This window comes from Danio rerio, chromosome 11, assembly GCF_052040795.2.
Source record: "Danio rerio strain M-AB ecotype USA chromosome 11, GRCz13ab, whole genome shotgun sequence".
NCBI lineage: Eukaryota > Metazoa > Chordata > Actinopteri > Cypriniformes > Danionidae > Danio > Danio rerio.
This window is the reverse complement of record NC_141031.1, coordinates 18,453,420-18,478,944: the sequence shown is the minus strand read 5'-3', so window position 1 is coordinate 18,478,944 and position 25,525 is coordinate 18,453,420. Positions and strand designations below refer to the sequence as shown.

Sequence of the window (25,525 nt, the reverse complement as noted above, 5' to 3'; positions counted from 1 at the left end):
CCGAAAACAGAGGCATGGCTGCAGACATTTGACTGGGGCTTTTTCCTTAATATTAAGTACACAAAGTTTCCTTGTAATTTCAAACTTCACAAGTTTGATATGGAAAACAAACACCTGAGAACATATCAGAAATATCTTCAAGGGAATAGTGTACTTTATAATGTCATTCGCATCCCCCTGTTATGTAGTCTTAACAATTAAATTAAATCATAATATAAGTCATGATGTAATAACATGATGTAAAAAGTCATGCAGTTCTGGAGTAATATGAGGCTGAGCCAATGTTAACAGAACTGTCATTTTTCTGTCAATAATATCTTTAACCTTTTTTGTAGAATGCAATATGTGACTAAATAAGTTAGTGTGATCAAGAAAATCTCTATTACCTTTACCTCGACCTTTGTCTTTTTTGCCTCCATGCTTTCTGTGCTCAGCCAGAAGCCTGTGACTATGTCGTCTGCCTTTACGATTTAACTCTCCTTCTGCTGGATGACTTCCTTGACGCATTTGAGCAGAAGCCCTGACCTCACCGTGAACTTCTGCCTTCATAGTGTCCCCAGGTCCCATCTCTAGCCTTACGGGGCTCAGACCCTCCATACTTGTCCCATCATCCTCCAGTCTGTCCATATGCCTTTGAGAAAACAGCCCAGCACTATCCCGTTCTTTGCCTGACCAGTGTCTCTTTTGTTGTCTGCCACCGGTAAGTCCTGTTTCAGGGTGTTCCTTGGAGGTAGTGGTGGAGGTGGTCAGACTCTGTTTGAAATTGTCAGATGAGATTTCAGAGCTGTGCGAAGTGTGAGACAGTGTTATAAGAAGTAGAATGAAGAGTTGACACAAGCCAGGAGCCACCATTTTCAAACACAGGGCCACCTGCAGATAAGAGCAAAATCTAGTCAGTTAAGAATATACACCCAGCTAGCAAAATCCATGTGGCTCAAAACTGGCCCACACCAGACACTTACATCCGACCCACATACGGCATGGATTGATGTCAGTTGGGCAGTCCCCTCCTGTTTGCCAGATCTGGGCCACAATTAAGCCATAGCAATAACACACACCAGCCAGAATTCAACTAACTGAACCAGAACTGACCCTATTCTGGGCCACAGTTTGCTTTTATTCTGGCCCAGATTCAGCCCACACCAGACACTTACATCTATACCACATACTGAATGGAATGATGGCTTTAGGCGGTTCGCTCCTGTTTGTCAGATCTGGGCCACAAATAAGCCATTGCAATACCAAGCATTAGCCAGAATTCAACTAAATAAACCAGAACTGGCCCTATTAAATGCTTTTCTCTATGATGGTGACTTTAGTCTATGTGGTCCACATATGTTTTAAGATAACTGGGCCACATTAGCCATATCTCCTCTGGGCCGCTTTAGGTTCACAGCCACATTAGCCAGAGCTAACTGTGCCAAATATTCGCCAGAAGTGTCCCACATATGTTTTAAGACAACTGGGCCACATTTGCCATATCTTCTCTGGGCGGCTATAGGCTAACGGCTGCATTAGCCAGAGTTTATTGTGCCAAATTTCTGCCAAAAGTGGCCCACATATGTTTTAAAATGACTGGGCCACATTTGCCATATTTTCTCTTGGCCTCATTAGGCTCACAGCCGCAATAGTCAGAGTTTACTATCCCAAATATTTGCCAAAAGTGACACATATATGTCTTAAGATAACTGGGCCACATTTGCACCTACATGTGTGAGCCAGTTTATGTTTAGACCTAGATTACCCTTAAATGACTATGCTACATTTTTGCCAACTGTGGCCCACATTTGTCTTATGTCATTTGGGCCAAATGTATAATTTTCTACATGGGCCACATAAGGCTCACATTCATTTTGTCTGGGCCGAAGGAATTCCATCAGTGCCACATAACTGCTTAAAGTGGCCCACATTCGTATGCTATCTGGGTATACTTTATATATGTTAATTAGACAGACCCCCTAGCAATTTTGTGATCGCTGAATCCAACACAAAATCAACAAAAAGCTGCACAGTTTTGTGATCCTGCAATTTTTTTTTATTTAAACCAAAATAATCGTAAAAAAATGTAAATAATATCATAAAACATCAAATTCCAAACCATATAATCAAATTATATTTATTTCAGTTTGCAATTAACTGTTTCACATGAGAGGTTATAGAGGTTGCATATGCAAAGCACGTAATGTATTTGGTGTCTCTCGAAAAATGACATCTACCTGTGCCCACACTCCAAACATAACATGAAATGCTTGTGCAGTAAACAGACGTGGATGACGCAGGTGATTTATGTGTGAAGTTATAGCAAAGATGGGATTAGACATCCTGTGGCACGAATGAGGCGTTTTGAGCATTTGACGCACTTCAGTCTGCAAAAGAAAGTTAGAGTAAACATCTAAAAAAAGGAGTAATGGAACAAACAGATGGTGATTGGTTCACGAATGACGGCCACTGACCGAATTGAAGGAAATTATTATCGCTTTACATGTATGGCTGGTATAATGATGTGCATCAAATCAATAAATTATGTTGTTTAACTCTCTCCTCTGCAGTTAACGAGACATAACGCTTCCTTGCCATTGACTAGTTTTATGGCAATCCATGTTTTAGGTGTATTATGGTAGGGGAAGCCCGAACGCATATTCTATGTGTGAGGTACATGATGTCAGATGCTGCGGGGAGTGAAATCTGAGAGAGAGAAAGTAAGATTGTGGATAAAAATAAGAGTTACACAACCTTCATTTGGCTTAATCCCTACCGCTCCCCTTCGGTTGGGGAACTTCAGTGCTATTAAGTGGATTTGATATTGAAAATCCACATATGGGAAGGATTCGGTTCAGAACCCGCTTGTCTGAAACAGTATTGAACGAGCCAATGAATGCAATGAATTGGCAGCGTAAGCTTGCACAGGTGTGCTTCATTGCCAATTATCCCAGCATATAAGCACACCTGGAGCGAGCAAACGCCATCCTTTTCGCTTCAGAGACTTTCTGATCGAGTCGATGGGGGTTTCTCCTGCTGTGATCCAGCAATTCCGAGCGAACAAGAGCATTCTCCTGGTCCAGAGTGTGTACACGCAGCGGCAGATAGTCGAGCTGGGTTTCTCCCTTGCCTGGCGTTCTTTGGGTCCGGTCCTCCAGAGCGGTGCGTATAAAGTTGCAAACTTCACAGAAGGAGCAACACAGTCGTGCAGCACGTCCTTTTTAGGACGGCGCTCCGACTGTGCGTTTCTGGATGTGGTGGTTTCCTGTCCTCGGATGACGGGCACGGGCACTGCGTTGCATGCCTGGGGGGTCCAGCATGTTAATACGCTGCTCGCGGGCAGTTCATGTCGTCATTGCGATGCTGTGACTGTTGCGCAGTAGATCGCGGCTAGCCTTTGCAAAAAAGCAAACCACCCCAGTTGTCCCCTGCTCTGCAGCGGGCACTCGGGCAGATCTGAGGGTTTTAGCGAGAAATAATCCGTCGCCCACGGGCCCGTGGACCTCCCGCTACTCTAAGCGCTCCATCCAAGCTTCGGGCGGGGGAAGCGATCCGTCTAACAGATGGTAGCCCTTACGCTCGATGACACCGGAGACCAGACGTCCACCGCGGCATCGGAGGGTGGGCTTTCATTGACCGATGATGATCCAGACCTGCTTGCCCCCTCCGGGCAGGTGAGCGGTGTCAAACGGATCCTGAAACGGACATGTTAGCAGTGCTTTCCCGGGCTGCTTCGGCCTTGGGTTGTAGATGGTCCAACCCAGGCTTACGAACTTCGCACCGCCGCCGACTTAGCTCTTTGGACTACTGAGTCCGCTGCGTGTGCATTGGGGAGGACGATGTCCACATTAGTGATCCAGGAGCGCCACCCCTGGGTGATATGCGCGAAGTCGACAAAGTCCGCTTTCTTGACTTCCCCATATCCCAAGCCATGTTCGGCGACACCGTCTGTGAATTCACCCAGGAATTCGAGGCTGTGAGAGAGCAACTGATGGGTGATGTCTTATCAGCGGTCCGTAGCCCGCTCCGCCCGCCGTGCCATTCATACCTGCTCCTCGCCGAAGGCACCCGCCTACGAGAGCTGCATTGCCCCTGCACACGCCTCTGGCTAAGCGAGCGCGTCGAACACCTCGGAAGCAGGCAGCCCCCCTGCCCAGAACGCCGCTAAGTCCAGCAACGGACCGCGAGGCGTCCCTGGGACAGGCCATCTGGAGAAGAGGAAACTTGCTCTTTCCCCGCTGGAGTGCGGGGACCCATTTCCAACGGCACTTTTTACTGCCATGAAAAAATCATGAAAGTACTTTTCCACTTCCCCGGATGTGACAGCCTGAAATCAGCCAGTCTGGGACGCTATGCTTTCTAGCTTGCAGATTCGGTGCGTTTCGCCAGTGGCTCACGAGCGCTGGGAGGAAGATCAGGAAGATGTGGCTCATACGCACAATCAGACTCGGCTATACGATTCAGTTCGCGAAACGGCCCCCCAAGTCACAGGTGTGTATTCACCAGGGTCAGCCCCCTGTCCACCCCTGTCTTGCGAGAGGAGATTGCTGTCCTCCTGGCGAAGGATGCAATCGAGCCGCTCCCTCCAGCCGAGATGGAGAGCGGGTTTTACAGCCCACACTTCATCGTGCCCAAAAAGAGCGGTGGGTCACGGCCAATCCTAGATCTGCGCGTTTTGAACCGCTGTCTGCACAAGCTGCCGTTCAGAATGCTCACGCAGAAGCGCATCCTCCAGTGCGTTCGTCCTCTGGGTTGGTCTGCAGCATTAGACCTGATGAACGCGTATTTCCATGTCTCCACTCTTCCTCGTCACCGTCAGTTTCTGCGGTTTGCGTTTGAAGGTCGAGCTTAGCAATACAAAGCCCTCCCCTTCGGGCTCTCTCTGTCTCCGCGGGTCCTCACCAAGCCCGCGGAGGGTGCAATTTTCTTGACGACTGGCTGATTTTTGCCCTCTCTCGGAGCAATTGATTATGCACAGAGACAAAGTGCTCCGGCACATCCACCTGTTGGGGTTTCAGGTCAACCGAGAAAAGAGCAAACTCGCAAACTCGCCTATTTAAATGGCAGACTTTGTAAGTGGCAAAACTAGTGAGAAAAGAGTTAAACAGACCATCTGCGCGAGGATAAAGCATGAGCCTCCTTCATTCGACCTCTTTACTTTTTCTTTATTTTACTTTTACTCTTTACACCTTTACTTTTGTGGATAAGGAAACGATGTTGTGCACACTTTGTTAAAGACATCCATTAGCCTACATATTTAATTTTGTTTGTTAAGAGTAAAGATTTGTTTCAAAACTATTTCTAAATTCAGATTTATTTGCAGCAACCAAATAAATGAACAATAATAATGTGTAATAGTAAGTGTGGTCAAAAAACTTATAGTTATATAAGTTAGTTAAGTTATATCCAAACACATGTCCTAATCTTATACCCCATACAGTGATGCAGACAGTATGTCTCAAAAACCAAGACAAATCTAAACTTTATTAAAGCAAATATAAATATGCACATAATAAATAATATTACTAATAATAATCACATTATACAAATGCAAATTGTCATGGATAAACTAAAACTTTCTATGTAGAAAATAATATTTTTGTAACATTTTAATCCTTAAATTTAAAGATGTAAAGATATTTGTGTATTGTTGTACATCTAGTGTGTATTGAGCAATGTGTAAGCATTTGGACCTGCATATAGTAGGCGCGAATCTAGCACGCTCTGCATTTAACTTTAGACCAGCCTTTAGCTGGTCAATGGCGCGGTCTATTTCAGTTTTCAGCTTTCAGCATTTATTTTATTTCACAAAATAAATTCTATTTATTTTTGTAACATTTTGCATTAAGGGATTTTAGTGCACTGATGATTCCGTTGATTTGACTGAATCAACAAACATCCCAGTCAGAACAACTACTAGTGCCTTGTGATTAGACAGCCTGTTAAGAAACAAAAACCCCAAAACTCTGCTTCATCTCTCACCATTACAGCCTAATTGGTATTATACATTAATTCATTTTCCTTCAGCAACCTTCTTGCTGTGAGACGAAAGTGCTAAAAACTGAGCCACCATGCCACCCTAATTGGTATTATATTATATTATATTATATTATATTATATTATATTATATTATATTATATTAAATTATATTATATTATATTATATTATATTATATTATATTATATTATATTATATTATATTATATTATATTATGGCGACGAGGTGGTGCAGTACATCCATACACTCTCGCATTCACGCACATACTCTTAGGCCAATTTAGTTTATTCAATTCACCTACAGCACGTGTCTTTGGACTGTGAGGGAAACCAGAGCACCCGGAGGAAACCCACACAAACACGGGGAGAACATTTAAACTCCACACAGAAATGCCAATTGACCCCTCCTGGTACAGTTGAGGCTCTAACAGCAACCTTCTTGGTGTGAGGTGACAGTACTACCCACTAAGCCACCGTGCAACCTTATATCATATTATATTGTAAAAATAAAGCATACCATATAACAAATATATTGAATTTTATGGGAAATGCAGTTCGGCATTCCTATTGTTTTTACTCTAAACATAACAGCAAATTAAGATGGAATTTGAAGTGCTTTGCATGGCCCAGAAGCTCTTTACATATGCAGACATTTTATTTAGATGCACTACAGTTTGCAATAAGAATACATTTATTTGGATTCATGATTGTCTAATGCCTGATTTATACTAGTGTGTCAAGTGTTCTCTGTACTCAGATACTTTGCAAATAGCCAAGATTCTATCTGTGCTGCTCTGGCAATACTGGAAGTGGGGTTTCTATGTTCCATTTTGTTAAGTTTCTTTGCCATTATTTTAGGTTTAAACCAAAAAACTAATGTAGTGCAATGCTACTGTAGAAGGCGCTCAAACTCACATAAGGAAGAAAGTTCAACCATGTTGAATGTTCAACATCTTTAGTCATAAAATAAACAAAATAAAAGACACTACCTGACAAAAGTCTTGTTGCCAATCCCAGTTGTAAGAACAACAAATAATAACTTGGCTTCTAGTTTATCATTTAAAAAATGACAGAAGGCAGATTTTTCAGATGAATCATCTGCTGAACTGCATCCTGATCATCACAAATACTGCAGAAGACCTATTGGAACCCACAGAAATCAGTCAAGTTTGGTGAAGGAAACATCATAGGGTTATATTCAGTATGGGGGCGTGCGAGGGATCTGCAGAGTGAAAGGCACAACATCAACAGCCTGAGGTATAATGTGCTGTATAATGTGCTGCCTATTACATTACAAACCAACAGAGAGGGCAAAATATTCTCATACTTCAGCCTCCATTTCAAAGTTCCTTAAAGCAAAGAAGGTCAAGGTGCTCCAGGATTGGCGAGCCCAGTCACCAGACATGAACTTTATTGAACATGTCTGGGGTAAGATGAAGGAGGAGGCATTGAAGACGAATCCATAGAATCTTGATGAACTCTGGGAGTCCCACAAGAATGTTTTCTTATCCCACAAGAAAGTTATTTGAGTCATTGCAGAGATGTATGAATCCAGGCTCATGGGAGTCATACACAATATACATTTTTTTTCCACTGCAACATGACTTTATATTCTATATACATTATTTCTGTTAAGTGACAAGACTTTTGTCTAAGCAAAGTCAGACTTTACTGTCCTAATTAAATCATTAAAAATTAAGGCATGGTCATATTTTATTTTGGTCAAATAAGCGTAATCTAGAGGCCTTTGACTTTCATGTAAGCCACTTCTGACACCAAATGATCAACTAGAACGATAGACGACAAGACTTTTGTCAAGTATTGTATACATCCAGAGCTCCTCCGCAGGACTTGACATTGTTAAACAATCGCACTCCTCACTCATAACTGCTGGAAAACCAACCAGTCAAAGATCTTGCACCCTGCATCATTATGTTTATACATTTTTTGTGAGGTCCAAATCAAGGTACATCTAAAGGTATGTGACTGTATGAAGGCAACATGCTGAAACTACTGCATGCACTTTATGCAGAAGTATAAACTGGTCTTAAACAGTTTGTAGATTGCAGTAGTGTTTCTTTTGTGCAGTCATTTGTAGTGTAAATACCAGTTTCTATTGTGTTAGGGCTACCATTAGCATTAGTATCAATTAGCATTGGTATTGAGTTATTGCACATGCTTTTATTGTCTTACAAGTGTGTTTACATTGTGTTGATGTCAGCATTAGTGTGTTTGGCTCTCTGAGATATTCTTCAATATGGGAAAGGGTAGTTCATCAAACTGGCAGCTCACTCAGGCCGTTATTCTACTCTGTGAAGACACAAGTGTATGATAAATCAATGGGGATGTGGTATTGAGTTTGAGTGGGTCGATAGTTGGACCAGCCTTATCAGCCACAAATCCACCTCACACTATGCAGAGATCGTTGAGTATGGTTGCTAGTCAGGGGACTATGATGGGATATAGTTAAGAACTCATCCACAAAGACTAAATGAAGAAAACAGCATATGTGGCTGGGTAACAGACTCCTGCCAGAGGAAATTTGTACCAAGATTGAGGGTGCTTCATTTGGTAAACCCACTGACGGCTTTGGGCTGTATTAGCCAGTTGAACTCACGGTGAGCTTTTCACAACAAGAGAGTGCTTAGAGCGACCACTGAGCTTTAGTCTTCACACAATTGCTTAACTCTATTCAGAATGAGCACTGCCTCGCAGACATTGTTAGTATGACAGTGTGTTTGTTAATAGTTCATTAGTCTCTCATCCACAACATAAAACATTAAAGATAATATTACTTTAAATGTGTATTATAATATACCAATAATGCAATTATATATATCAATATAATATACTATTAATAATAATTTTAATAATCAATCAAAACCACAAAAATTTCCTAACATGCCCTAAAATTATATACTGTGGGTATAGTTTTCATACATTTCACAAGATATTTTTAAATAAAATTAATATTTCTGTTAAAACAAGTAATTTCTTAATTTGTATAATTTGTCTATATTCATTCATTCATTTTCTTTTCAGCTTAGTCTCTTTATTAATCCGCCACAGAGGATGAATGAACTGGCAACTTATCCAGCATATGTTTTATAAATGCCCTTCCAGCTGCAACCCATCTCTGGGGAACACACATACACTCTCATTCACATACATATACTAGGGACAATTTTAGCTTGCCCAATTCACCTGTACCACATGTCTTTGGACTTGTGGGGGAAATCGGAGCACCCAGAGGAAACCCAAGAGAACGCAGGGAGCACATGCAAACTCCACACAGAAATGTCAACTGACCCAAGCTGAGGCTCGAACCAGCGAACTTCCTGCTGTGAGGGGACAGCGCTACCTACTGCGCCACCATGTTGCCATCATTTGTTTATTAATTGTAAATTAAACATATGTATAACACTTATTCTTGAGATATGGGACAAAACATATCAAGCAATTATAACCGCCATTAGGTTTAAAATTGAAAATAGTTTCACTTGTAAATACTATGATGGGAAAAATTTGATTAATTTAACACATCTATCCCTTTCAGTTTAACTTTTAACTTGTCACTATAAACCTCTGCATAGTACAGTATCATTGTCAGCCAGGTTCTGATAAATGTTATAGTTTACATAATATTATTAATAATGACAGTTGTGTATCCTTTTTCACAACCATCATTTGTCAACACTGTCACCTAGTTTCTAAGGAAATTATTTTAAGATTTTGAAGCAGGTTGCATCAAAATAAAGTCCATATGTTTAGTGTCAAAAAAGATTATCTAGATTAGATTAGATTAGATTAGATTCAACTTTATTGTCATTACACATGTACAAGTACAAGGCAACGAAATGCAGTTCAGGTTTAACCAGCAGTGCAATAGCAGCAAGAGCAGGATACAGGTATAAGTTATAAAGTGCAAGTATAGAAAAACTATGGTGATATTTACAGATAAATGTACTATGAACATATATACAGGTTGTTTTAGCTATTGTATAGCTAATGAAAAGAGATTTACAATAAATGAATATATGCACAGGTTGCTAATAATAATCAGAAGTGTGCAGATAGATAAACATAATTACAAATGTATATGTACAGTGGGTGTGTACATAATTAAAAATGTCCATGTGCAGTGGGTATGTACAGTTCAAATAAATAAATCTGTCCAATGAACATGTGCAATTTTAAATGTGCAAATGTTAAATAGTGCAGTGATTATGAGAATTATAAGTTAGAGGACAGTGGGGGGTGTATTAGGGGGGCAAAAGAGTCATGGAGGGACAGAGTTCAAGAGGTTGACAGCTCTGGGGAAAAAGCTGTTCCTCAGTCTGCTGGTTTTTGTCCGGGGGAGCCTAAAGCACCTGCCGGAAGGCAGGAGAGAAAACAGTCTGTGAGCAGGGTGAGAGGAGTCTTTAAGAATACTGCGTGCTCGGTGCAGACAGTGTTTCTTCTGGATGTCCTCAATGGCTGGCAGTGTGGTCCCTGTGATGCGTTGGGCAATTTTCACCACCCTCTGCAGTACCTTACGCCCATCAACAGAGCAGCTTCTATACCAGACTGTGACACAGTTGGCCAGGATGCTTTCTATTGTGCAGCAGTAGAGTTCACAAGACATCTGATTAAAGCTGGTTTTTCTAAAGTTGCCTTAAGAAAAATAGGCACTGTGAGCCTTCTTGATTTGAGATGTGGGTCCCCAGGAACTTGAAGGATGACACAGGCTGGGATCATGTGAGCCTGTTCATCCTTTCCTGAAGTATGTTGACACATTTAGATTTTCTTAAATCTGAATCTTGATAGAAACTTGAATCCTAAAAAAAGAGCTTTCTTAAAACAACATACTGTCATTTTTGCTCATAAAAAGCTAAATTGTTGCTTCAACTCTGGGTTACCGCTATTCATTTCCAATGCAGAGGAAAGAATTGTTTCCCCACCTCCGATTCCACCCCCAGCTATGAAATATCACTGACCCATTTGATTGTCAATATTAGACACTAAAATGCAGTCTAACAGATTACATTTTTACATGTGACCAACAATTCATGAACATATTTATAAAAAAATTTGTAGTAAAACAATGACCCCACCCTCCTACACAATGATCAACCTAATAATTTGTATGCTGGGGAATGAGTTGCAAAATAAATGTCGGACAATTACTATGTTTGTATGTGAAAATGTGAAACATTATCAACACTAAAACAACTTGAGACTATGTCTAACTTAATAAAATCATTTGCATTCTGCCTGTCAAATTGTATATGTTCTTTGAATCTTTAAAAAAACCAATTATAACTCATTGCAATATAATGTCTCTATTTTACATATATTACCTGCTCCACATTATTGACAGCCATCTGTCAAACAGTTGTTTGTTAACAGACTACAGCATAAAATAATAAAAGGCTCAAATAATCAGGCAAAAACACATGTAAATTTTCTTAATATAACAATTAAACCAAAATATCCTGGATATTTAAACCATGCAACATGCGGGACAAAATACTGCACTGTACAATGCAAAACCGTGCAGGTGGTCATCCTACTGGCTTCTGTGTGTTTATCTGGCAGTATATACAACTTAAGATAAGGAATTTTAAACTTGAAAAACATTACACAGCAACTATTCAACATTAAATCAAACAAAAATAAATAGTATTTGTCATGGTTCGGGTTAGGGGAAGGAGTGAGGACTGAGTGCAGGAACAAAATGGGCTTTAATTAATGATAAAATAAAATAAAAGGTAACAAAAAAAAACGCAGTGGGGGAAAACATTAACAAACACAAACTAGACTGTGCTGGCAGGCAACAGCAGGACTGGACAAGGCTGGACACGCCACATAGTGTTGCTAAGGGGAACATCCAACATGACAGACAAGAAACACAACATGACAAAACAAAACAGGCAACATTAACAAACAACACAAGACAGGAAAGTGAACAAACTCGATATCAGGAAGGAAGGAAGGAAGGAAGGAAGGGAGGGAGGGAAGCCATGCCAAATCCAGCAACAACATCAAGGGAGGGGTGGAAGGGGAAAGCCAGGGAGGGCCAGGAGGTTCAGGGACCCTGGCTAACAGAAAGGGCAGGGCAGCAGGAACCTGGATACAGGTGGAGAACTAGGGCAGAACCAAAGGGACAGACCAGGGTGGGTTCAGCAAGTCAGGGACCCCGACAAGGGGCCAGGGTGAAACTGGTGTGGTGACCCAGGGAGGATCGTCAGGGGAGGCAAGGCCTGGAGGCCTGAGGGGAGACAGCAGGGCTGGAGGCCTGTGGGGGGTCAGCAGGGCAAAGAGTCTTGGTGGTGTAGGCAGGGCAAGGAGTCTTAGTGGTGCTGACAAGGCAAGGAGCCAGTCTGGGGCCAGCAGGGCAAGGAGCCTGGGCGGAGCAGGCACTGAGTTGTGCTCTTGGGCAGGAACTGTCAATAGCAGGTGCTCTGGGGCTGGAGCCATCACTGGCGGGTGCTCTGGGGATGGAGCCAACATATGGCGGGTGCTCTGGCACTGGAGCCAACACTGGTAGGTGCTCTAGGGCTGGAACAGACACTTGCGGTCGCTCTGGGGCTGGAATCGACACTGGTGGGAGCTCTGGGACTGTAGCCAACGCTGGCGGGAGCTTTGGTGCTGGAGCTGACGTTGGCAGGTGTGCTAGGGCTGAAGCCTAGAATGGCAGGGATGCTAGGCCTAGAGTCGACACTGGCAAGCACTCTGGGCTGGAGCTGCCTTTGCTGAGAGCAGTTTAGCCCTTGGGGGTTGGGCATAGGCTGTGAGGTGGTGGTGGTGGTGGCTAGAAGAGGGGTCCATTCCCCCTGCAGAAGCTACCTCTCTTTCTGCAAATAAACATATTCCACCACCTCCAAATAAATCCATGTCCAAAAGTTTCCTAGCCTCTCTCAGTCAAATAACTCATCCAATCCGGCCAGAAAGAAATGCATATGGGTGGTCTCACTAAACCCAAGCCCCTAGACTGCTTCAAGTAGACATTGTGCATAAACCCCAAAAGGGGTGATGGTTGTGGTGGTGCTGCAGTCTTCTGGCCAGGGCTTGGTCTTGGGGATCCTCTTGCTGGGAGAGAGCTGGGTAAAGAAATAAGGTGAAGGATACCACCGAGTCCTCTTAATGGTCAGTTCATTCTGTCACAGTTCAGGTTAGCGAAAGAAGCAAAGACTTAAGTGTAAGAACAAAATGGGTTTTTACTAATAATAAAATTAAAATAAAAAATAAGATAACAAAAACAACCCCAAAAGGGAAAACAATAACAAAAAACCAACTAGACTGGGCTGGCAGGAAAGAGCAGGACAGCAGACAAGAGGGTGCTATATAGGAGAACGAATTAAAAAACAAACAGGTGAACAGAATAAACTAATAATGGGTTAACAAGGAGGGTGCAGAGATGTATAAAATACTAGAGACCCAGACTTAAGTAAAAGTAGAGGGCTCTATCAAAAATTTACTTAAGTAGAAGTTGAAGTGCTCTTTAAGCACCATACTTAAGTGGAAGTACTAAAGTATTCAACATTTTTTGTATTGCAAGAAGTTTATTTAAAAATGTACTACTCAAGTTCTAAAGTAGAAGTACAAGTATTGTGTAATGTAGTTATTTAAGAAAGAAGTCAAAAGAAATCATATTGTTTTGTTTATTTCGAATATCTTTTTTTGGGGCACGCGATTAAGCAGAACGAAAAGAAACATGGCTTATGATTTATATGAACTAGAAGAACATTTTTCTCTTGTGCTTGAACCACAGATATGACAGATTATAACAGCTTTAACACACACCTTTCAAAGTTGTGTGTTACAAAAATACTCTGTAATCCACTCAAAACACTATTAAAACCCATTTTCGGATCGCAAAATACCAGTTGTAAACGATGTAAACGGAAGTTCTAAACATTCTACAAGAAGACGCTAGCCGGTATGGCGCTCTCCATGCAGCAGCCAAGAAAAAGGTCTATAATTGTAATGTGTAGGGGTATGAATCTGTGGTTTGGTTCATTTACGATTATGCCATCAATCCGGTTCAATTCAATATTTCGCTGCATTACTGTGCATTGAAAATTCTTTCCATGAATACTTAGATTTTTTCTTCACAATTTCTTTACAGAATTTTTTTTATTAAAATCTGTAAATATATTTATATTTATATATTATTTATAATACAATTTTGATCTTTAATACAGCAGTAAGATATATGCCCTTAATTTGACTTGCTCAATAAAAGCACTCTTTCTGAATGTACAGTATCATACAAAACTCCAACACATACACAGAAGACAGCATGAGCATTTATAGCAAATAAACTACTATAAATAGTATCCTGCTTGCTTTTTGAGCACTGACAGGCGAGGTCTTACACCCCTATGACTGGTCAATGTCTTCACCTGCTCAACAGAAAGGGCTGAGTCACGCGGGAAGAACAGCCGCAGTTACAGTCTATATGCGCATAATACGCGGTTATCACAGGTAATCCATATTAGACACAGTTGGGAAAACTTGCACCTCAGGCACGCTCATGTCTGGATCCAAAAGTATCACTTTAACAGCCAAGAGGAGAGGAAAAGTTACCTCACAAACAGGCCAGAGGGTCAAATGTCCAAAGTGAGAGAGAGAGAGAGAGAGAGAGAGAGGGAGATAGAGATGGAGTTTTACAGCAATTCTCCATAGTAGTGAAATAGCGGCTCATGTGGTGTGCCGCTTTCACTGTAGTAAGAGCGTTATTTACTCGCCCTCGCCTCCTCCATAGTATTCTACTATGACATTGTGCATAGGAGATGAATGACGTCAGTACGTAATAACAGATTATGATCTATTACTGAACTGGTATCTATAATTTTGACACCCCTAGTAATGAGTAACGATGCAGCACATAAAAAATCTATCAGAGTAAAAGTATTAAACTCATCGAAAATATGTACTGAATTAAAAGTGGTAGTGGGAGAAAAAACAATACTCCAGTTAGGGCTGGGCGATTTTTCCGATTTTTTTCGATTAATTCAAATTTATGTTTTAAGACGATTTAATTTTGAATCAAATCGAGAAATCGCGATTTTTAAAAAAAATATATATTTAATACATTATAATGGCACCAATGCGCTTTGGTTCATTCTGTATGAAGCAGGAAGCACACCAGAAGCGCCTCTCGGCGACACGCCGCACAGCACCACTCCATGGATTTTAGAATTCTAAACAGGTTTCTATACACACACCGGCGCCGCCCAGCCACGATTCACGAAGCAGTTCATATTTCAGCCGGCCCACAGAGCGCCATCTGATTAGTTTCATGTTAAATATCATGCGAATGTGCGCGTTTGGTGTCTGATAGTTTAAACTGTTATGTCCGCGCCGTGTCGCGGCGCTTTTGGTGTGCGACCTGTTTGACTGTCTGTTAAAGCGTGAAGTCATGTAGGATTTTACTTGTTGCACGTCTGTGTGGATTGTCAAGATAGTCCTTCATCAAGTCGATAAACTCGATCTCAACATGTATGAAGGACGTAAAAGCCTGGCATGTGAAAAACCGCGCCGATCTTTTGGTTTGAACACGAGTAGAAGTGAGGGACTGTAGCAGTGAAAATGAAAATACTCGCCCCCATGCCGTCATTTAGCAGACCTAGTTGAAAACCAGACAGATCAGGCAGCATCAGAGAGTGGAGCAAAGCGCATCAAATGATCAGTATTTAAAAGGGGAAAAAAGAAAAATAGATTAAATATATTAATTTATATTAGACACACATCTGGTGCTTGTATTTACTCCTGCTATACGTCCACAACTTCACGCATTGGGTTAAATTAAGCTTTACAGTTTCCAAGTTCAGTCCTTTACTTCCACTGTATCTTTTTAAGAAAAAGGCAGCAGCATTACAACCTGTCATTCAATCAGAAGACAAAGTTAAAGCGGAGCTGACAGCCAATATTTCCTAGGCTCAGCAAAACTTGCAAAAATACCTCTGTATTCCTGCAAGTGCAATATTTACACAAATGTTTCTTATTCAAATCTTAAGCAACGCTATTTAACTCGTGAATTTGTTTTACATTTATTTACACCTTGACCGATTTTTGTATGACATGGCTATTAAAAATACAATGTTCCTTAACCAGATGGTTCTTCAAGTTACTTTTAAAGACAGTTTTACTTCAGTCATGTTGTTGTAATGTTTTGAGAAGACTAGTAACACAATATAAAAAAAAAAAAATCGAAATCATGAATTGGTCAAACTATAAAAAACCTAGATTTTTTTTTTTTTTTGCTAAATCGCCCAGCCCTAACTCCAGTAGAGTACAGATACAGCCTTTTAGTACTTAAGTACAGTAGTGAAGTAGTTCAACTTCATTTCTATACAAATCCGGGAGGGTGGGACTAGACAATAAACAGAAGAGCACATGGTACAAAGGCAAAACAAAGCCACTTGCTCACATAAAACAGGACAAGAACACGCAGCCAGTGTAAACACAGGCAACATTCAACAAAGAACAGCAACACAGACAGAATGCAAGACGCAGGTACACGACAAATAAAACAATTATGCGATGTGCATGTTCCGATCCCAGTGCCAGCCAAAACAGAAACTAACTTGACAGAAGCATTGAGAATGAAACACCATGCGCTAACAAAACAACAAATACAAGGACAAGAGAGAATGCTCGCTACAAAGACAAGACTACGAGGCTCACTCAAGACCATGCATTCAAAACAACGACAAAAGACAAAAAACATGACCAGCGGCTGGACTTCGCCAAAAAACAAGAATTAATAACAAGACAGAAGTGGCAGAGTCCTGACAGTATTTATTTTATCCACGGTATGAACGGATGTGACATTTTTGTGGCGCTTTGTGGCCCTTCCGGTGGGTTTATGCTAGGGTTGTAACAATATACCGGTATGACGGTCTACCACGATTTGAACGTGCACGATTATCATACCATGAACAATTGCATATCAACGGTTTTAACCCTTAAAGACCGAGACAGCCGCCCGCGGCTAAAAATAAGTATTGCTCTTAAATGTTTAATAACTTTTGATCCGCTGATCCGATTCATACAATTGAAAGATTGGCATAAAGAAGAGAATCTCAGCTTTCCAGTGCTGTATAACATAATCCGGAATCAGTGCGGTTACGTCATCAAAATTTGACAACGCTGATTTGACAAAGAAACGCTCGTCACTGTGTCTCCGGACAAACCAGACATGATAAATTGATGCATTGTCCCTCATCCATGCCCAGATTGGTTCAAACTCGCTATATCACAACCAATAAGCATAGGTTTCGCTTTTGTTTGTGGACCAACAATGAGCTTTTTGAACAACACGGAATGAGAGATAGGCATACATTTATGCGCGGCTAAATAAAACGCAAAAAAAAAGTTTTGCATGAAATAAATCTCATACTAAGTACTTTTGCATGCACAGCAGCACAGAAACATGACAAAACAGTGACACAGCAAAGACGAACTGCTGCTCTTGCTGTTTTCAAAAGACGCAAATGAAGGTGCAGCTGTTTGTCTGCATTGCAGACAACCATATCCAAATCCATATCCACAGACAACCATATCAATGCTGGCACATAAAACCTAAGGATGTTCCATATTGAATCTAGTTTCGTTATGTAACTATTTATAGTATAGTAAATATTTATATCTATTTTTTACTGAGGATTTGCACCATGTTTATTTGGACTTTGACACATTATTTATTATTTTCTTATTTTTTTATTTGTTCATTGTACAAGTGAACACATTCTCTCACCTCAGCGGTCAAGATTAAGTCCTGAAAATCTCAACATGCTTACATTTCTTCATCACAACCTAGACTGAAAAAAACAACGCTTTAAATACATGTTTTCAGCCATAAACTTGGTATTGCACTTTTGGTCTCCCATTTATCCTGCTTATAAGGAAGGACAGTTTAAGTTTATTTTTTTGTCTAATCTTAAAAGACCTTGCTTGTTTATTCCTTCTAATTTAATTTATTAAAATGGGAAATATTTCAGTTTATTTTTATAAAAGACTTCTATAGTTCTATTAAAATGGTTCTTTCAAAAGTTTGTTGAAATAAAACCTTTGTTCAGTCAGAAAACGTGTCTTATTCTTTTCAGGGTCTTTGCTATGAGAATTACTATTTAATACCGTATACCGCGAAACCGTCAAACTGTGGTATTGTTTTAGACGATTATCATACCGTAAAAAATTCATACCGTTACAACCCTAGTCTATGCACAGCGGGAGCATTATAAGTTAACCAGGAAACTTCACTAGTAATATGACTAAAACAACTCTTATTGTAAACGACTTATTGTGTTTTAAGCGATGTACAGTAGTTGCACACTAACAACAGAGAAATAAAGAACTAAGAAAAATCAAGCAAAATGCTTCAGTATGAAAATACATTCAGTACATTCATATGAGATTTAAGTAGTACAACAATACCACAAACAGAGATGTCAGTGGATTTAGAACAGTAGCAGGAGGCAAGTTAAGATTATATAAGATGGCACTGTAAAATTCAGTGAGAGGCAACAAGACTGAGAACTTTAAAGAGAATGAAATAACAACAGAAAGAAACAGCAAGGCGGTGGAGTTACCATAGAGGTTGTTTGAGAGCAACATGGTGTTCAGACACTTCAGATTCTACCACTGTGTGAATAACTGATAAAAGATCACACAAAGACTTGGATAATATTGTGCAAAACTTTGAAAGGAATGTAGAGCTTACTAATGAATTCAGTGACATCTCAAGAGGAGGGAGAGACCTTCCACTGAGGTCTTCAACATATTCTCCTGCTGAGATCTGGGCCTCCATAAGCCATCTGTTGAACCCCTGCTATGTCCAAAAAGCACAAGGAAAAAAAAGCTTTTCAAAAAGATCTAAGGTTTAAGCTTTTCTCTCTCCATACTTCCTCAACTGGAAGATCTAAGAAGGTTACGACTTTGTAAGAGCTTTGTGAGAGAACGAGGCACAGACAACATTTTCAGTCTTTACAACCTACAACAACTGGTTTCTATTCAAGAAAATTTAAAGGTCTACCTTGGAATTTTCTTAAGTTGGTGAATGTAGATCCTGAACAGGTACTGAAGGGAGAAATGTTGAACAAAGTCATTATTTTGTGTTTTTTTTTTTTTTTGCACAAAAAAAAGTAAAAACGCTGCGCAAAAATGTGCAGGATACGTTGGCGGTTCATTCTGCTGTGGTGACCCTGGCTTAATAAAGGGACTAAGCCGACAAGAAAATGAATGAATGAATGGTGGAATAATACAATTAAAATAAACGATTTAGAACCTAATAATATTAATTTATGTATAAACATTTATTGCACTGTTTCCCAGTACTGGGTTGCATCTGGAAGAGCATCCGCTTTGTAGAACATATGTAGTTTGGTGGTTGGTGGTTCATTCCACAGTGTCGACCCCTAATAAATCAGGGACAAAGCCGAAAGATAATGAATGAAAAAATGTATTGCACTGACCACATGGCCAACAAGTAAGTCTAAAACTAAATGATGCTTGTCAAGGATGGATGGATGAAAGGATGGATTTTTATAGATATACAGATATTTTATAGATTTTTATAAATATAATTATGTTTACACAATATAGACACAAGCTTTATTTTAATGAACTACCATGAATATCATTCGGCAGTTGAAACACTGATTCAGCAATGGCATTAGATTTGATATACACTCATCGGCCACTTTATTAGGTACATCTGTCCAACTGCTTGTTAACGCAAATTTCTTATCAGTCAATCACATGGCAGCAACTCAATGCATTTAGGCATGTAGACACGGTCAAGACTATCTGCTGCTGTTCAAAGCATCAAAATGGGAAAGAAATGTGATTTAAGTGACTTTGAACATTTCTTGAACATGACTATGAGTTCATTGTACTCAAATGGCCTCCACAGTCACCAAACCTCAATCCAATAGAGCACCTGTGGGATGTGGTGTAACGGGAGATTCACATCATGGATGTGCTGCCATCAAATCTGCAGCAACTGTGTGATGCTATCATGTCAATATGGACCAAAATCTCAAGAGGGATCTGGATGCAGACCTGGTGCAGTGCAATCTGAGCTGCATCCGAAAAAAGGGTACCAAAAGGCGGAACTAGACATACAGCTGAATAATATTGGTTTACAGTGATACGTCATTCGCTTACGCAACACGGCAGAATGAAAACAAAAGAGCCGCCATGTTTAAAATACACAGCCATGGTTGACCTGGGGTCTGTTCTTCGTACCACGCTTAAATGATCTAAGATGATTTGGTAGAACCTGGATCTTTTAATCTTGATAACTGATCTCTGGCTAATTTAGTTCTTCAAACAAGTTCGCCAATCAGATTAAAATGTCTGGATGAACTGATCTGAGATCGCTGTGTGTCTTGAAGGACAGATCTATCCATTCTCGAAATCATGATCAGCAATGTAACATTTGGCTGATGGCACATCAGCATAATGACATCATCTGATTAATATTCAATTATCCATGTGAGCAAAGTTACATCAATTTAGCAGTAAATGGTTTGTTAAATATGATGCGCAAATTACCTTCCACATAAGCTGCAGGCTTTACACTTTCATGTGTCGAGAGTATTCATCATGTATTTCAATGCATATCAATGTATTTAGTTCTACATTTAGAGAAGATTTGCTTTATTATAGTAGTCTAAGCCTACTCAAGTTTTTTAATCAGTGTAAGGAATAACTGTAAAAATTTAATTTGCATCAAAACAGCATTTTTATATCGGTAAAGGTGTCAATTAGTGATCAAAGCATATTAGTGATCAAAACTCATGCATGACTGCAAAAATTATTATCCTTTTTTAAAAAAAAAAGGTTGAATATTGTGCATGTATGCGTTTGTATCTAAAAAGTTCGTATCAATAAATTTTCACTTTGAACCACCGGGTGGCAGTCTTTTACTTTTATTTCGAAGTGCAGATTGCATAAGTTTTATTAATATATATATATTTTACTTTATATATATATATAGTTTAAAATTGTATATATATATATATATATATTTTTTTTTTATTTTATTTTTTTTTTTTTATATATATATATATATTTTTTTAGTGCTGTCAATCGATTTAAAAAATTAACTAATTAATCGCACTTAAAAAAAATTATCACAATTAATCGCATTTAAATGACTGAAACTTGTAATTTTGGCTATTCAAATGTAAAATTAATGTAAACGCAAGACAAAAACTATTTAAATTCAAAATATAATTGTTTATTAGAATTTTGTTTAACTTGTAACACAGATTTCTTCAACAAAAACAACAAACCCACAATAAACCATCAAGATCCTGGCTTAACAGCCATATTTATTACAGAAAAAAAACACAGGCATGTTAATGCCATTTGAATTTCAAAACAATCGATGCCATTAAAGAAAAAAATTATTTTCAAGTTAGATTCTAAGTGGACTGCAAAAAAAATCCCAATAAACATGCATTACAGATATGGAAAATAATAATAATAATAATTATAATAAAGTATTGAATACAAACAATTGTACTCATTGTAAAGTTGTATTGCTGTGAGTTGAGAACATTAATTATAAAGTAGAAACAATTTTGCTCAGTCCTCCTTACATTCATCCAGTTGCTAAGATAGTCCAGTCCAGACATCCCAAGTCTCCCGAAAGTTGCAGGAGTATCCACAGATGCACAGAGACTCCCGCGTGCCCGCAAATGAATGATAATCTCCTGGAAATCACGCGTCTCCTGCCCGGTCCTTAAAAACGTTGCACACCCCTCTCCACCGTATCCCTCCTAGCTCTTCAGGTACGTCGCGCGCAACTCACCTCCACCGCTCTTCAGGTACGTCTTGCGCGCACACGCCCCTACTCAAATACGTCGCTCACTCAACCCCTGACACACACAACCAGACACACACAACGCGCCGGAGCGACTCCCTTCAGGTTCAACATGCATGATCGCTCTGGATAGCCTGGCAATGCTTCTTCACATGCTGAACACGTCCACCACAACAGGAAGTAAAAAAAAACAAAACCTGCAACTGCGTTAATTACGTTAATTTTTTAACGCGTTAAATATTTCAAATTAATCGCATGCGTTAACACAATAATTTTGACAGCAGATATATATATATATATATATATATATATATATATATATATATATATATATATACACACACACACATATTTATTATTTTCCCAAGTGTATATAAATGCTAGGAGTGTAACGATTTATCGTGGTACGAAAAATGTCACAATATGCACCGTGGCGTTATGACGATTTTATTACGATATGACGTCGGTTTTCTCTTATTAGTTCAGCTATTTGCACGTGAGCTACGTTCCACTAGGTGTCGCACATGAGTTCATATTGCTTCATCTAGCAGCAGCAGTAACGTTAGCAGACCAAGATGAGTGGAGATGAAATAGAGGATGGCCCATCCTCTCAAAATCGGATGTCTGGCATCATTTTGGTTTTACAGTCTTTAGACTCGTCCACTTTTTGACATGCATACTGGGTCAAACTAGAGCTGGGTGATATGGCAAAAAAAAATTATTACAATAATTTTTTTCATATCAGTCGATATTGATATTTATCACGATAAATGTAAAATCTTTATTTCTATCAATTATATAAGATTTTCAGCATGCCAATGGATTTGTGCAGCTGATTTAACACATTTAGTAAAATGTTTTAGCTGTCTGACAATATAAATAATAAAATAATAAACAAAAGAACAATCTTAATTCAGAATTTACTTGTTCAAGTTTTCAACAACCAAAGACTTTAAGTTATTGGATATTATTGTTCAACATCAGAAAAAAAAAAAAAAAACCCGGTTTGGAACAACGTGAGTTAATGGTCACAGAATTTTCAGTCACACTTTACAATAAGGTTCATTAGTTAATGTCAATGCACTTACTAACACGAACAAACAATGAACAATCCATAAAGTCATCCATAAAAAAACTCTCACACAGATACACATAAGTTCAGGATTATCTTATAGAACTGCTGACTACTTGGAAATGTAGATTTTTTTATTTTTTGTACACACTTAAAAATGCAAGTGACCAAGCAAAACCGTAAGGTTTGTTAAATTCAATTGAATAGAAAGCTATTATTTGTGCACCTTTACTTAAATTGTTCCTTATTTTTGTCTCTGTCTTTTTTATAATATTTTATAAAAAGTTTTAAAATTGTTTTATTTTCCAGAGACAGGCCTATTTAATTTTTTTTCTTAAAGAAGGTTCAGTTTAAATGAAAGAAGTTGAAACTAAAGAAATACATAAAAATTGTTCACTTGGTAATTTAAAAAAAAACTTTTTAATAAAATTTGCATTTCAGTTTCATTTTCAATTTTTATTCCAAATATTGTGATACATGAGCTGAGTTTATCGTTACACCCCTAATAAATACTGTAAGAAATTATCAGCATTTGGTACATACGTTTAGTATTATCTTTTCTTGAACTGACCCAGTCTAATCCTGTTTATTTGAAATAAACCTGCTCCTACGCAGGTTTGATCTATCAGAACTGTTATTATGACAACAAGTCTCAGATGAGTTTTGAAGAAAGAAACGATCCTGGATCATGTCAAATCGTCAACATCTAAATCCAACTAATTGAGTAATCCACATACGAAGAACGGACCCCTGGGCTCAAACAAACCTTGTCGTCTTGATGAACAGCCACAATGCCAAAAAAAGAGCAGACTTACCTCGTGGCCCTTAGTTTTTTTTTCCAGCCAGTCTGAATCGCAAATGGTTCAGGAGAAGCCAGAAAAAAGGAGCACATTATTTTTTCAGCAAATGTGAACAAATGTCTCGGGTTACGTATGTAACCATAGTTCCCCGAGAGGGAACGAGACACTGCGTCTAACCAGAACGCTAGGGGAACACCTCTTTTATACGCGTCTTGAAGCACATGTGAAATCAATCTAATGTAATTAAGCAGGTGTCGTCAGACCAGAGAGTATAAAAGCCTGTACTGAGCATTCAGTATCAACTTTTAATTTGCTTGAAAGAAGTAACAGGCAGAAGAGAGTATGGCAGAATACGCAGTGTCTTGTTCCCTCTCGGGGAACTATGGTTACATACGTAACCCGAGACGTTCCACATCTAGGGAACTTCAACACTGCGTCTAACCAGAACGCTAGGGGAACGCAATACCCACTAGGCCAGACTCACTGCTGACTGTGAACGCACACTACGCAGTGAGAATAGAAGACCCTGGTGAGGGGTCTACATTGAGTTGATAGTGACGCACAAATGTATGTGGTGTCGACCATCCTGCCGCCAAACAAATGTCAGAAAGGCCTGAGCCCGAAATAGAAGCTTTGGAGGCCCTTACAGCCCTTGTGGAGTGGGCCTTAACAAATTTAGGTGCGGGACGTCCAGCAGCCTGATAGGTAATTGAAATAGTCTCAACTATCCAATTACTTATTGTCTGCTTATTCCCCCTCTTTGAGGGTCCGAAGCAGACCAGTAACTGTTCACTCTTTCTCCAGTTGATAACCCCGTTAACATTTGTATTCAGAGCGCTAACTGGGCAGAGTAAGTTTAACTTCTCTTGGTCTGACGACTGAAATTGGGGCGGGTGAAAGGCCTGCAGCACAGCAGGTGTCGCCAAATGAGTGGGCACCTTAGGCACGTACCCCGGTCTAGGATAAAGAAAGGCTTTGGACATGCTTGGAGCAAACTCCAGAAATAAAGGTGTAACCGACAAAGCCTGGAGGTCACCAACTCTTTTTTAAGGAAGAAATAGCTAATAAGAAAGCTGTTTTTAGTGTCAGAAACTTATCTGACGCCTCCTGCAGTGGCTCAAATGAGGGAACAGAGATGCCCTTGAGCACCATTGTTAAATCCCATGTCGGTACCCTGTGTGTGCTGACAGGCCTCAGCCTTATGCCTCCACGAAGGAAGCGACGAATTAGCGGATGCTGTCCTAGTGACTCATCATCTAGGGGAGAACGGTAAGCCGCTATAGCTGACACGTACAGTCTCAGAGTGGATGCAGCTAACCCAGCAGACAGGCGATCTTGGAGAAATTCCAGCACTGAGGCTACCTGACAGCTGACTGGGTTCAGCTGGTGTACAAAGCAGAAAAGAGAGCCCATTTTAGAGCATAAAGCTTCCTTGTGGAGGGAGCCCTGGAGCTTAGAATGGTCTGAGCAACCTCGGTTGACAGTCCATACTCTATGAGGTGGGCCCCCTCAGAGGCCACACCCACAGTTTCCACAGGTCGGGTCAGGCATGAAGTATCATTCCTCCCGCCTGGGACAGAAGGTCCCTCCTGATGGGGATCTCCCAATGGAGACCCACCAGCAGGGCTATGAGGTCCGAAAACTAAATTCTGGTAGGCCAAAACGGGGCTACCAGCAGTAACTGTACTCCGTCTTGACGGACCCTCTCCAGGACTCCTGGGAGCAGAGCGACCGGGGGAAAAGCATACAGACGTAGCCTCGGCCATGTCTGAACCATGGCATCCAGTCCTAGAGGGTTACGCAATGCGTGGTTTCTTGGGAAGCAAACAGGTCAATCTGCGCTTTTCCGAATCTT

General features: G+C 40.0%; 1 protein-coding gene across 4 annotated transcripts in view; it reads right to left on the bottom strand.

Moving 5' to 3' along the window:
• The window catches only part of draxina (dorsal inhibitory axon guidance protein a), a 75,310-nt gene that overhangs the window by 29,645 nt on the left and 20,140 nt on the right, over nt 1-25,525 (bottom strand). For 2 of the 4 annotated variants that reach the window (NM_001033727.3, XM_087272786.1), the window contains 1 exon segment: nt 387-870. In NM_001033727.3, the coding sequence (NP_001028899.3) occupies nt 387-852 (466 nt within the window). In that variant the 5' untranslated portion in view covers nt 853-870. 4 annotated transcript variants of the gene reach the window in all.